The 14,447-nt window shown below is 39.6% G+C and overlaps 1 protein-coding gene across 17 annotated transcripts in view; it reads left to right on the top strand.

Annotated features, from left to right (window-relative positions):
• KDM6A (lysine demethylase 6A) overlaps positions 1-10,638 on the top strand; it is a 155,554-nt gene extending 144,916 nt beyond the window's left edge. For 8 of the 17 annotated variants that reach the window (XM_066979786.1, XM_066979836.1, XM_066979798.1 and 5 more), the window contains 3 exons: positions 4,488-4,614; positions 5,522-5,692; positions 5,954-10,638. In XM_066979786.1, the coding sequence (XP_066835887.1) occupies positions 4,488-4,614; positions 5,522-5,692; positions 5,954-6,010 (355 nt within the window). In that variant the 3' untranslated portion in view covers positions 6,011-10,638. The other 9 variants (XM_066979780.1, XM_066979854.1, XM_066979826.1 and 6 more) reach the window with 4 other exon arrangements.
• The last annotated feature ends 3,809 nt before the right edge of the window (positions 10,639-14,447 follow it).

Raw genomic sequence — 14,447 nt, 5'->3', positions numbered from 1 at the left:
AAAGTGGAGGAATAAATTCCAAAATAAATGATTCATCATGAGAATGCTATGGTTACAGCTCTCCGTGTTTCTTCAACCAACCAGAAGAGCTTTTAGCTTAGACACTTAGTCTTTTCAGCATACTGGATCCACAAGCATTGAATCCTATCATTTGACAAGTATAGATGATAACTATAAGGCACAAGAGTGTTGCAGGTTGAAGACAGGTTTGTAGTAACTGCATAACTAGGTTTTGGAATGGCACTTAAATATGAGTACTTTTTTTTACCAATATTTTTAACCAATATCTAGATTGAAGAAAATCTTTGTTGAATGTTTGACAGTCTTGCCCCTTAAATTAAGTTACGAGCAATCATAGTCAGGATGCTAGCTGTTAAAAAGGGAGAAGAGAAATTGAGTAGTCTACTGTTAGAATTAAGAAATGGGAAAACAGTAAGTGTTGGGAAGGAGGAAACCAAGAAGTCCATTTTAAAAAACAAACAAAAACTTATTTCACAGGTTATCTTTATTTATCTTCCCAAGCCCAGCAGGTATTGTAAATCTCAGAAGAGCTCTGGAATGTTTTTGGCAAAATAAGATTTTATAATAATTTGGGAACTGTATTTTGCATTTGTACAAGGGTAGTGGGTTTTTTGTGGCCATGATTTAGGTTTAAAAGGAGAAAAGCATGACTAAGCTGTGCATCTTTCTCCAAGAGAATATTATCTTAAAATGTTGTGAAGAAATACAGGGAACAAAATGGATGTTTCCTATTGTCTTTGTTTGATAGCAGCTGAGATTTTTGTAGTGAGATACCTAAATTTTGGGTGTGCTTTACAAATAAGGTTGCTGAGAGCTGATAGAAACTTTGGTCTTAAGTACACTTGCGTTTTCCATGCTACTGACATGACTTCTGGTTTACTTAGATTAAGCTCTCCGTCTAAGTTGTCAACCAAATCCCAAGTTTCATGCTTTGCATGCAAAGAAGGGGAAGAAGACCCAATGATGAGTTACATCTAGGAACAGTAACCTCAGATAACTCTTCACTGTCGCTGCCCTAGTTATGATATAGCTGTAACTTGAAATGAGTGTCACCAGCATACACAGTCTAGTCTACTAGACTTTGGCCTTATATAGACAGTGGAAATGCAAGAACTGTCACAAATCCCCATACCATAGGAGAGCAATTGCATAATTTTCCCTGGAAATGTTTGTCTGGAGGAGAATAGCACCAGCTGGCAAGTAGCTATCATGCTTTGCTGCCTAGATTTTACTATATACAAAACACAGATTTTTGTGTGTTTATATTTGTGTGTATATATGCATATAAAAACATCTAAGGAATAGTGGTTCCTGGTACAGCTGATTCAATTTCAAGTTGAATTGCTAACTGTTCATTTGTCATCAGGAAAAAAAAAGTATCAGTGACATGGCTGTCATCTTTTTTTTACCAAAGTGGAGGTCCATATATCTCAAATTATGACATTGAAGATATCACAGGCGTTTAGATAGCTTGACTTCTGTCTCTGGGGCTTCTTAGATATCAGAATATCACAAAAGAACAGCTTTTGGAAAATGATAAAAAGTAGTTTGTAATTCCAATTTGAAAGATAAATACAAGTGTGTCTCACTAGGTTATCTGAGAAGAATACATACAAGTATTCAGAAGTAGATTAATGATGAAAAGAAATAGAATAGGAGTAGGAAAAAAAAAAAACACACAAAAAAAGCTCTTTGCTTTTCGAAGGAATTTGTAGTCTCCTTGTGTTTTTAGGTAATGTACATCTTAGTGCTGTCTTGCTCTAGACAAAAGACACAGAGCAAAATCTGAAACTTTCTCATGAGATGTTTTCTAAAAATCTTATGTTAACAGTAAAATCCTGGGTGGGAATGCAGACAGATAAAATGATTTAAACTTGACTGAGAGAGTACAACCCTCAAAAAAAAAGAAAAATTATCAGCAAAACTTAAATGGAAAGACAGAAGGACTTTCAAATGCATCTGAGGAAGAGAAAAACTTTAGAGAGAGTGGGAACATAACATAAAGGCCTAAAAAATAATTTCAAAGTAACTGAAATACTAAGTTCTTTTACAAAAATAGTTTTATAAATGTAAAAGACCGAGACATGGGAGAAATTATTTCACACAAAATCATAAAGCCAGATCACATTTCAGTATCGGTAGGGGAGCCAAATAGCTGGAAGATACAAAGAGGTCAGTTTTGCATTTCTGTTGGAATGGTCTCCACACTTCAGAAGCTTTACTGTTTATCTAAATATTAGAACAGGCTTCTCATCACACTTTAAAAATCTTCTCTTAAATATTTGAATTTGACTGGACATGATTTACTCACGCTCTTTATGCCATATCTATTAAGAGTTTGAGAGAAATGGTCCAGATTTTTTAACTGAATTCCCAGTGTGGAAGAATAAAGCAAGCCTGCAATACTGAAAGCCTATACCACTTGCACGCTGTGACTCCACTATACACCTTTTTTGCTTTCTTCAGGCTTCTCCTACTTTAGGAAATTATGGTATGGATTTTCAAAGTGAAACTTCGTGTGCTTTCTCCCATTCTTTGATAATATGAAATAGTTAACATTTACATTTTCAAGTGCCATTACTCAGATCTGAATTTTAGCCAAGGAGGAGTAATTCACCTCCTAGCTATTGTTTTTGGCTTTGGTTGCAATTTTGGCAAACATTGCAGCAGTGTTATTTGTGGATTACATTTTGAGCAATTCTTTCTTCACAACCGTAACACTAGAAAGCTCTTTGAAAGTAACACTTTGAAAACTCTTTGGGAATCAAGAATGGAGAACAACGGCTGCAAGTGGGTAGATGTGCTTCTAGTTGCTCTTTGACATAACCCAAAGACGGTTCCAGATGACAGCACAAGAGTGCATAACAATGGTAGCTTTTGAGATTATTTCAAATTGAGCTGTATTGCATAAAAGAATGCTATACCAAAGATACTGAACTTGTCAGAAGCATTTCTACCTTAGTCTAACATTCAAGTGAGTTAATGCATGATCTATCACATATGGTTGACCTTACCATCGTGAGTGCCATTAACATCAAACTTGAAAAGTGCTGAAGGAGTTACAGCTAAGTGAACTGTTAATTTCCTTGAAAGTCAGTATATGAAAATAAGTTTAATGTAAAAACAAGCTTTCAATTTTGCATTATTCTTACAGTGAGGGTATAAATGAAGCCGTAGACTTGTTTTTAGTGAAGAGGAACAGTCTGAGTGTAAAACATTGAGAGGAAAGTATCTGAAAGTAAGCCTAAAATTCTATTAACTACTTGGAAACACATGAAAGAAACATTTGAAAAAATACAGAACATAGATATTACATGTTTAAGGCTTTAAATGGGAGAAGGATCAAGTTGAAAACATTTTGATAGAACTCTTGAGCACTTTGTTTTCTGTCCAATGTTTATTCTTCCCCTTACATTTTTCAATCTTCCTTCTGCATCTAATGAGCATGTAATGTAACCACCCTGTGGAGGAGAAAATTAAAGGCTGCAAAGGCAGTGGCTCAAATAAATAAGATAGCTGAATAGCTGAGAGCTAAAAATTACTGTAAATAACATTGTAATTTAGAAATCTGGTGACCTATTTTGCCAGTGTGTTTTTCAGTGAATGTATGCAGCTCATACAATGCTAGAAAACGAGTTACATTTTCCATACACAGTTCTCTCTGTACTTTCTCTCTCTCTCTCTCTCTCTCTCTCTCTCTCTCTCTCTCTCTCTCTCTTTTAATCCTTAGCAGAAGTATGGCAGAGAATTATTGGTTTTAATTTGGCCAGTTCTTAATTCATAAGATGTCTTTAAAATTAATTTTTGTACATTTTACTTTTTTCTTTCTTTGAAAGGACTTCCTTTTCTAATACCAACCTATCCATTCCTGTTTCTTTTACATGGATGATGATGGTTGTTGGTAGATTTTTTTCATACTGTGTGTAGAGTGATTCATGTCAGAACCTAGATTTCCAGACTTTGAATAACTGAAAATTTGGTACTGTTCATGAAGTAATTGAGTTTTTAGGACATTAAGTTTTGCAAGCTGTTTGGATAGGCTTATAGTCATTTACACAAATATCAGGTTGGTAGTTCAAACTAACTTTTTGCTGATAAATTTATAATTCAAAATAAGTTGCATGCATTTTTAAAGACCACAGTATTTTATTATGTTTTAAAATGTCCATTCATTCCGTCAAAAATGAAAGAAACATACTGTTGCAGGGAAAGAGCCATTACAGAAATGAAACAAATTTACAAAGAGGTCCATAATCATGTGGTCTGACTTCTACCTAAGTTATGTGTCCAGGGATTCTTATTAGCCAGGTGTTTTCTGAAATCCCAGAGGAACAAGAAGCTCCAGGTATGGGGTCTTAGATGAAATTCAGGCTATTTGAATCGTGCTTATAAAATGGAATACTAAACTCAATATGCAACTGAATGCCAATGTAGTCCTCCCTCTGATCCCGATTTTTTGCTTGCAGGTATTGCCTGTTAAGAACTCTCAAACAGTGTCAGACACTGAGGGAAGCTCTGATTGCTGCAGGAAAGGAGATTGTCTGGCACGGGCGAGCAAAGGATGAGCCAGCTCATTACTGTAGCATTTGCGAGGTCAGTAAAAGCATGTTGTGCTTGTGTACTGTTGTAACATTTATTGAAATTTTGACCCATCTTTTGTTGTTGCTGTAAGTTGCAGCATCTACTGTATGCTCAAAGCATACGTGTGATGCAGTACTATCCTCAAAGGGTTTATTAAGCTATTTTGCTAGATACAGGTTGTATTTTACTTCAGTCCCCACAGTACATGGGGACTGTTAACCACTAGGTCAAATTTCAATTCTTAGTTCTAAAAAGTTGTTACCCCTTCTTGCCTATAATTTGATCTGCTGAGCTTCATTTTGAAGGTATATCTGTCTCCATGTCAGAAGTCAACAACAGCCCCAAAAAAGGGAGAATTTAAACTCATTTTCTTTACAGGACATACCTTTTTACTGAAGTTTTTGATTCTACTTTCCTGTTACTAGTTCCTTTAAAGTATTGGATAATAGTTCTCATGAAGCTTAAAATAGAAAAGTTTCCCACCCCATGAAATTCAGTTTCAAGTTATTTTCTGACCGAGCCTGTTGGGCAGGATGCCTGTGTGACTGAATAGTAAGGGAATAAATCATGACCTTTTTGCAGGTAAATTTAAAAAAGGAAAACTAGATACAATCGTTATAAATATCCACGATACTGAGTGACCAGTATTCAGAGTATGAATCCTGCTTTGTTAATATTGACCAAAAAGTTTTCTATAGAGCTGTTCATGCATGCATCCAAAGTGTAATGTTAGTAGTGGTTTTGGAATATTTCACCTCAGTGGACGAGCCTTAGGAAGATGGATTTTTCCTGAACAAATGTAATTTTTCTCACTGTATGCTCAGGGTAAGGGTGTATATCTTAAACCATGAAAGCTGTATTTGCTTTAACTTTTTAAAAATGAAATTGTAACAGTTGACTTTGTTTCCTGTCTTAATAGGTGGAAGTCTTTGATCTGCTTTTCGTCACTAGTGAGAGCAATTCTCGAAAGACCTATGTTGTACATTGCCAAGACTGTGCAAGAAAGATAAGCACGAACCTGGAAAATTTTGTGGTGCTAGAACAGTACAAAATGGAGGACTTGATGCAAGTCTATGATCAATTTACATTAGTAAGTCAAATTAATAAGCGGACGCATAAATACATTATTTGTAAAGCAGTTGTAGACTGTCTTGGTACTCCACTGTATGAGTACCGTGGACTTTCTGATTCAAATGGAGGTATGGGTTGTATGTGATATTTACAGAACAAAACGCTGCAGAGTCAGATTTAATGAAATAGTATAGTAACTTACTGCAGAACATAACCACTGAGTTTTCAGGAAAAGTATGATGTTACAATTCATAAAGTTGTGGCTTTAAAAATCCAATAGAGATCACCTGAAGACCATAACTGGATCAGATGGAGATGGGAAGAATCAGGACAGTGAAGCTTGGAGAAACTAGCACCAGGTTCAAGAGCATCTCTAATACATTGGTTGTGGTATGAAGTCAGTATAGCAGCAGAGCATCCTATGCACTCAGACCCCTTCCTCCCCCTCCCTCACCCATCCCCTCCCAAATCAGCACTGTCCTTCTGCTTAGCAAGTGGATGCTCTCAAACAGTTCTGTCTTTGGCTTGGGGCCTCCTTTGCATTTCAATTTAAAGCAAAAAGCCTCTTTGCCATTATAGCTTCGTGCTATACATGGCAGCCTCCTGCTTTGAACTGTGTCAGCACAACTGTCCTAACATTTCACCCAGGTTTCATTGTTTCAGGCAAAGATGGCTTGTTTGTAATCACAATGAAAGCGATGCTGGATTTATTTACGATAAGCCTTGCCTTCCTGTCAAAGGAGACAAACATTGGACAAAGCGTTATGAGAATTTCATGTTGAATTAAATACAGCAGCCCAGAAACGGCTGTGCCTTTTGATTCGTTTCCAGGTGCTGCAGAAAATATATGTTTAGACAATTATTTCATGTTACGCTAGCATGATTAAGTTGCAACCTTTGAGCTAATGCCTCAGGGTTCAGCAGTAGAGGCTGGTGAGAGCGCAGGACCATGTCCTCTGAATTTAATTCTCTTCATCGGTCCTGCAGAGCCTGAGGTGGTTGAACTTCAGTTTGTACTTTTAGAAACCCATTGTCATTATAGTTTGTGAAATACTGCAATTTTGAAGTGATGATCTGTTACAGAAAAGCGTATAAATAAACACCTGTTCTCAAATACACCATCCAATTGACTGGAATGGGAAAAGAAGGCTTCTGGTGGAAAAGAAGGGGGAAGGAGGGAGAGAGGGAAGGGTATTTTGTTGTCTGTGTTGATAATATTATATAGGCAATGGTGGTGATATAACTGTGCCTAGAACAAGGGTTCTCAACCTGTGAGCAGCTCCCTGACCTACCAAAGCCTATGCCTGCAGCCCTGAAGGGCATTCAGAAGTGTTCTGCAGTGAAATTGGTGCACGCTATAATTTCTTTTAAAGGGGGTTACAGTTTTGATAGAGAAGAGTCATAGCCTTAAGGTAGCATCTCTCAGATCTAGGAGGAGAGAGAGGAGTAGAGGTCTGTGGCAAGTCACAGGACAAAGATAATCTGAGATGGCACAAGCCTAACAGGCTCTGTGTTTGGGGTAAAGTATCAGGAGCGAATATGGGAATTAGCTAGTTCTAGTGTTTCGTAGGGGGATACTACGGTGTGATTTACAGTGTCTTGAAAGACTGAGCAGCTTCCTGGAGGGTTCCCATGTCATGACAGAACTGATGGGCAGGAAAAGAGGAGAAAAGCAGGTGCTATCAAAGGTTCAATATTTTTATGGTAATGTTACAAATTGCAATATTGGGAAATAGATATCTTCTAGACTTCGTCTCCTGAAAGCAAGCAGGAATGAGACACCTAGCTTCCTTCACTCTCAAAGGCACTCTGTTTTTGAGTTTCAGGATTAAAAAAAAAAAAGAAGCTTTGTCCCCATGTCAGAGAATCTTGAGACCCTTTCCACAGATATCCTAACCTCAGGATTATATGTTACTGTTTAGTTGGGGGGTAAAATGCAGCCTGCAGTGCATTTGGAGAGCCACAAATGGATGACCTGCCCATCCCACTGGTAAACAGGTTGAGAATCCCTGTTTTAGAGTACATAGCTAGATCTATAGAAGCCCGCATGGAGCTCTTTGCTGCCACAACAGGACTTGTTCTGGCAGCTCACATAATATCAACTCAGACATCCTCCCAGTTTGCAGTATAGGCAAAATCCTAGTGTGAAGCAGTCATAAAGTATACATTTTATTTGAGTTAGGTGGGAAAACGTGCCAGTACCCACTTAATAAGGTCCCGATGTATAAAAACAGTAGCGTTTGACTTCAAACTCTCATGGCTATCGTTTGGACAGATCTTGGTTAAACGACTGAGTTCTGCACCCTTGTAGAAAAGGTAATTTAATGTTTTCTTTTTCAGGCTCCTCCATTGCCATCCTCCTCATCTTGACATTTTTTCATGGACATTAAATGAAAACTTTTCTGATATTCAGGAAGTGACCCAGTTCTGCACCACTGATTTTTGTAGCTATCCCGTAAGGCTGCTGGCTGAAAGCTGTGTCTATGCAACCTTCCAAGTGCGGAGTGTCAACCAACTGGACAGGAGAGAGCACTGCCTCCTACTCCAGAACTCAAAACAAATAAAGCTCATCCAGCTGTACTTCAAAAAAATAATTCCATGTTTTGTATATATCTGACAAAACTGGCAACATTATACAGACTACTGACTTGAAGACCACCTCTTTTGTATTTCTCTGTTTCTGGGCTGATGAGTTGGTTTCAACCATTTTTTCCCCTTCAGAATTTCCCTTGGAAAAAGTACTAGCTTAGCTGGTCATTTCTTTGTAAGGTAGTTAGAAATTTTAAGTCTTTCTTTGGGCAACTTTTTTTTTTTTTTTTTTAATGTGAAGAGTTAGGTGATATAAATTTTTTACTGCTTTTATGTTTTTCTGTCTTGTTTTGAAACCATGACGGTTACACTTTTGGTTCCTAAATAAAATTTAAAACAATTAACAGCCAAGTCACAAAGATAAATGGGTTGCACATAGACTAAGGAATAAACTTCAGATTTGTGATTTTTGTTTCTAATCTTGATGTAAATTTACACTATTTATAAATACATATTTATTGCTTGAAAATATTTGTGAATGGAATGCTGTTATTTTTTCCAGATTACCTGCCATTGAAATTTTAAGGAGTTCTGTAATTTCAAACACTACTCCTATTACATTTTCTATATGTAAATAAAACTGCTTAGCATTGTACAGAAACTTTTATTAAAATTGTTTAATGTTTAAAGTTTTTCTATTGTTTGAGTTTTAAAAAGATTTTATGTACAGTGCCCAGTTTTTGTTCTTTTTTTGAATCTGATTATATATATTTTATATATACTCTTGTGCTTGTGTATATATATAATATATATAGAAATTCGAATATAAATATGTGTATAAAGATTTAGAGACTAAATTTTTCTCGGTTTAAGTTTTACATCTATGGTAGATTTGAGGTGTCTACTGTAAAGTATTGCTTACAAAAGTATGATTATTTTTAAAGAAATATATGGTATGTATCCTCAAGACATAAAATGACCTTCAGACTGGTTTATTGTTAAATTGCACTTTTTGCAATAACAGACCAATAAATAGTTGCTGCCAAAACATAGTAGTAGAAAATAAGTAATGGCTAAACTTTAAAGCTCTTCGAGAAAATGCCGGGTTTGACAGGAAGTTTGGCACTAGTTTTAGAGGAGAAATGAAAAAGGTGAATTTGAGTTCGGGTGGGGATGGTATCTAGAATTCAACCAAATTGCAACTTATATATTACAATATGTTCTATTAACAATTTAAAAAGTTAAGACTGAATCACCTTGGTGTCATTGCTGACCCAGAAAAAGGACATTGTTTTGTGGTATTCTATTGTATTTTCACATACTTTGTAATACAAATTCACTGGTAAATTTTTGAAGCACTAGGTTTATTTAGGACAAGTTTATAATATATCATTGTAACAGTTTGCAGTTTTAATTATGGTATTTATTTTAAGTTGCTCCTTTCTCATTAGCTTCTTGAAAATGCATTAAATCTAAATTTCAAAATTGATAGCTTTCTTATCGATCAGAGTTGACTGATGCGGAAGGTTCTGCATCAAACGATTTCTCATAATTTCTCATTAGTGGGGTATGTTAGTGATTGCATTGTTAAATTTTTTGTAATCAATGTGAAGTGTTAAAGGCACAGAGCATGCTAATAGTTTATTTTGAACAAAAAGGATCGCCTCTTACCTTTGTAGCTTCAAATGAAGGGTGTTTTAATGAAGAATCAGTACAGCTTGTCTAATGCTGTTACAACAGTTTAACTTTAGTTATAAATGACTTTTTTGCTAGTTCATACAACAGGTGGACAAAAGGGTATAGAGATTCGAGAAAAGTATAACAAACGCTCTTTCCAGCAAAATTATCAGCTAGCAGTTAGGAAGCCAGTATTTACAGTTCTGTAAAGATGTAAGTCTCAGCTCTTGATAACAAACTCTACAAATCATAATTTTTTACTTATGTATTTTATGCAGTCATAAATATTGTAATCTTGACAAACCATGCTGCAACTGAAAAGCTACTCCTTTACAGTAGTCTTAAACCCAAATAAAAGCAAGATAACTTACCTCAACTAATGGTAAACAAACAGTCCTCATTTCTCAGTGCTATAACAGAGTATTGCTAACTAGGGAAAGAGCTATTGCGTGCTAATCAAAAGGGCTTTATACCTTTCCTCCCCTTTGGAAAAGAGGATATACCATTACCAAGGGAAAAAAAATCATATTTCACCAATGAACAGGTAGACCAAATCAGTAGAGCATCAGGCAGTATTGCTCACTCTGCATGAAGGTTTTGTCATGGATTTGAATTACTGCAGGGCTTTAATATTTTGCAGTTTTAATACTTCTTAATTACACTATGCTCCTAAACTATGGACAGTTTTGATCTATAAGCTGCTATGATTTAGAATGCTTTTGTTTCATTTTATTAAAAAAAGCACAAGTTAATATTTTATCAATTGTAGTTATTGCGAAGCAGTTTTGCTTCTTAAATTATGACGCGCATGATGCACGCGAAGCATTTGTAATCTCTGGATATTTCCAGCAGTTTGGGGGCGGGAGGGGAGGGGAAGGGTGGTGGGATTCCTAAGCAAAATGAAGGGGAATAACTCACCCTAACTCACCTCTTCAGTGAACCTTAGCCTCTTGTCCTTGAGCTCCACAGCTGAGCCATAACTGCAAGCGAACCTGATTTGCTTATAGCCACAAATTACTGTAGCAGGCAAATTAAAGATCAAAGCGTAAAAGGATGGACGTGGCCAAAGATGTGACACTTGTTGAATTTTGGAAGGTACAGGACTAACAGAAGAGAGGCATTATTAAGATGTGGATAAAACTGATGAGACAAAAATGGGTGTTTGGACGCACACAAACAAAAAAGTAATAAAAAGTTGAATTATGAGGGGAATTAGAAATAAATAGCAACATTTGCTACACAACTCCGGATCTGAGGAACGTTCTGGAGGAGCTTAACAGCAAAGAGATCACATATATGGAGAGGAAGGGATGGTCACATCTTTCTGAGCTTAATTTAAGTTCCTCCACAAATACATTCAAGAGAGCATATGCTTTTTAAGTTTTCCTTCAGATACACAATTTCAGATTAGCATCTCAGTTTTTCTGGATAAATAAAGTCTACGGGTGTTTCCATTTCAAGAGGGATGTTGGTAGCTATGTAAGTGAGGTCAGAGATGACAGGGCTTCTGAAAAGCCCCTGAATTTATATGGCAGGTTACTTGGTGATCCTAAAGACAAGGTATTGTGAATCTGTACCTTACTACTTGGAGGAAGGATTTTGAAAGTAGTACTAAAATGGTGTTGCTTTGGTGAAATCAGTGCAGATTACCTCATTTTGGTATGGTATAGTATAGATTCTTGGAATAGAGGTGGGTGAAGACTGGGGACTCCCCAGGTGGTGACATCCAGTCAGAGGAAGAGATACAGTAGCAGATTAAGGAGGTGGAAGATGCAAGGATTCAAACGGGATGGTTTGGAAGAGAGTGCTCAAGTACAAATTTTATTTGGCGTAGGGGACTAGCGAGAGGGCTTTTAGGCCTGAGCTTACCTAGGTCAGTGACGTTTTGTCTGGATCCATAGCAAAGAGCCAAGGCCCATCAATCCAACGGCAGCGATAGTGCCAGCAGACAAGTCTACGAGGTGGGGAAGCCTCATCTCCTGCACAGCCATGTTACACAGGGTGGGAACGCGGCAGAGGAGGCGCTCGGCTGGGCGATCAGAGGGTGGATGTTCACCGCTGGGGGAGGTCGATGCCAGCCAGTGTCAGCTGCCTGGGTTGTGACCACACTGACAGGAAGGAGAACAGCAGGTGATGATGCCCAGACGAGTTCAAGCTGAAGCTCAGGTTAAGCAAGCTCAGTGCAGGGCTTGCTACCTGCAGGGCCCCGCGGAGGAAGGCATGGGGTGCCAGGGAGGAGGCTGCTGGCAAGGCAGCAATGTGGGCACGAGGCCCACTGGGCCCCCCCCCCGGCAGCCTCATTTCGGGGAAGCGTGACACTTCTACCTAGAACTTGGGGAGCAAGTATGTCCTACACATTTGGTAACTAGGGAGAGGGGGTGTTCTGAGGGTGGCTTTTTGGGGGGATCAGGTCTCTTTGTTGATGCCAGCAGCTACATGCAAAGCTGCAGAAGACAGCAGGTGGGGAGGGAAAGCAGTCTCCCCGCTGCACCGGGGGCCGAGCAGACGCTACAGGGGGTTACACGGGGTGCAGCACCGCCGGGTGAGGCTCACCAGGCCTGAACAAGGACATGGGGACAACAAGTGATCCAGCAGGAGCTTTGGCCCTGCCTCTGGGGTGGTGTCACCAGGCTGGAAGAAGTGAAGCGGGTGTAGGCAGCCTTGCTGCGGAGCAGGCTGGGCTCTCCCACAGCTGCGGTGCTGGGGATGGGGCTGCGGGGGCTGTTACGAGGAGATCACCTTTAAAAGGTCCAAAAGAACAGGCACGGGTGAGGTGCACGCGTCTCTGTTTACTTTGGGAAGCCATAAAGAAGGGAAAAGGCATCTCTTCGTGACAAGAGCAGGAAGGGCTTGGCTTCCAGCATCACGACGTGGCAGCAACGTCAGCGGTTTGCAGGTAGATGCCAGTCTGCCGATGCCGAGGGCTTCGTTAAGGCATTAAAACTGCTGCTGCTGCTGCCCCTCCTGGGGCATGACACGGCATTGGGTATGCACAGTGGATAGAGAAAGTATGGGGAGAATGGAGGTGGGTTGGAAATGGGTCTGTTGTTAGAACCTGCTGCCTCCCCCTGTGCTTCTCTGAGCTCCTGAAGGACAGTGGTTCCTCTCTGGCAGAGGGCAGCATGATCAGGTTTTTAACCTGAGGGAGCACCCCTCCCCAAAGTCACTCCTGTCCCACCATTTTTCTCATGCAGGGTGTTACCAGACCCAGGTTAAAAGAGTACTGCTGCCAGGTTATAGGAAATGGCGCACGGTTTGGGACTGAAGCTGGTGAAAAGAAAAACCATATTAGAGCAGGCAGAGGAGAGCAAAGCCGGGGCATCAGTTAATTGACAGGTTAGTCAGAGGTTGAACAAAACAGTTGAAAGGGAATTTTAATCTGTTCAATTTGAAGACACGGAAATTTTAGGTTTCTGAGGTTTATTTTCTCTAAAACATTATTGCCGGTGGGCCACCCCGCAGACTGCCTGACCTTCGCAGCAGTTCCCTGGAGGACTGACCCCACAGAAGGCTGAGGTGCGGGCGGTGGGTGGCTTCGGTCACCTCCTGTCTGCAGGCAACTTTCGGGTGGGTACAGAAGTGACCAGAACTAAACGGAACCAGGAATGGCATCACTTGGGATGTGGGAAAAAAAAAAAAAAAAAAAAACTACTGCACTTCACTCAGAAGTCTAATGCCAACTTGAAGGGCCCACCGAGGTCCCCCACACAGCCACATCCCCTGGGACCAGATCAGCCTAGCCTGAGCCAGAGACTGAGCTGGAGGGGGTTTAGGGTTGTTGCTGCTTCATACTCTGCCCAGTCGTTTATCTGATAATGCTTCCCAGGCTGGTGCAACGCTGAAAGTGTCATGAGAGCACACGGGAGGGTGGGTTTTTAGGTGGTAAACTGATCGGTTGTGCTTGAGGAGGCTGAGGTTCCTGGGCAGATCAGCCTGGGAATGTCAATACACAGCCACCAGAGAAGGGTACGGATACCTGATACCCAGCTGGCAGATTTAAAATACATAAAAATGGTTTCAGTGACGGGTTGACAGAGTATAACGTTACTGAGAAATGCCCACAGGGGTTCAGTGTGGTGGTGCCCTATGGGGGTGCCCTCCCAAGCACTCACATGGCATGATGCTATCATGCTTTGTAGTAAGATACCGTACTTTCCCCAGGAACCAGCCTACAACAGACTGTGGGCTGGAGGACGTCTTGGGAGAGAGAAAAAGACCTCAGCTCCACATGGGTTATCTATGTGGATAGTCATCATTATCCGTCACGGTGCTGAAGTGCAATGAGAGATTTTGGTATTCCCGAGCAAGGACGAGGGAAATTGCTTTGTCTGTGTGCACTGCATGATGCTAGCGCTGTGTGGTTATAAGCTAAGTTGCACTCTGACATCTAAATCCTACTGCAGCATCTTTCAGCTCTTACCTGTGTGCCCCAGGCAGGACTTCTGCAGGGCTGTGCCAGAGATAGGGCAGAAAACATCTCCCTTGAAAAAATAAAATGAAAAGAATGGGAAAAAATAATCACTGCTTTTATGAGATGTACTTAGAGGTAACAGTAGAAAAAAAATTAA

The sequence above is a fragment of the Anser cygnoides genome, chromosome 1 (genome assembly GCF_040182565.1).
Source record: "Anser cygnoides isolate HZ-2024a breed goose chromosome 1, Taihu_goose_T2T_genome, whole genome shotgun sequence".
Classification (NCBI taxonomy): Eukaryota; Metazoa; Chordata; class Aves; order Anseriformes; family Anatidae; genus Anser; species Anser cygnoides.
This window is presented reverse-complemented; position numbering and strand designations above follow the sequence as displayed.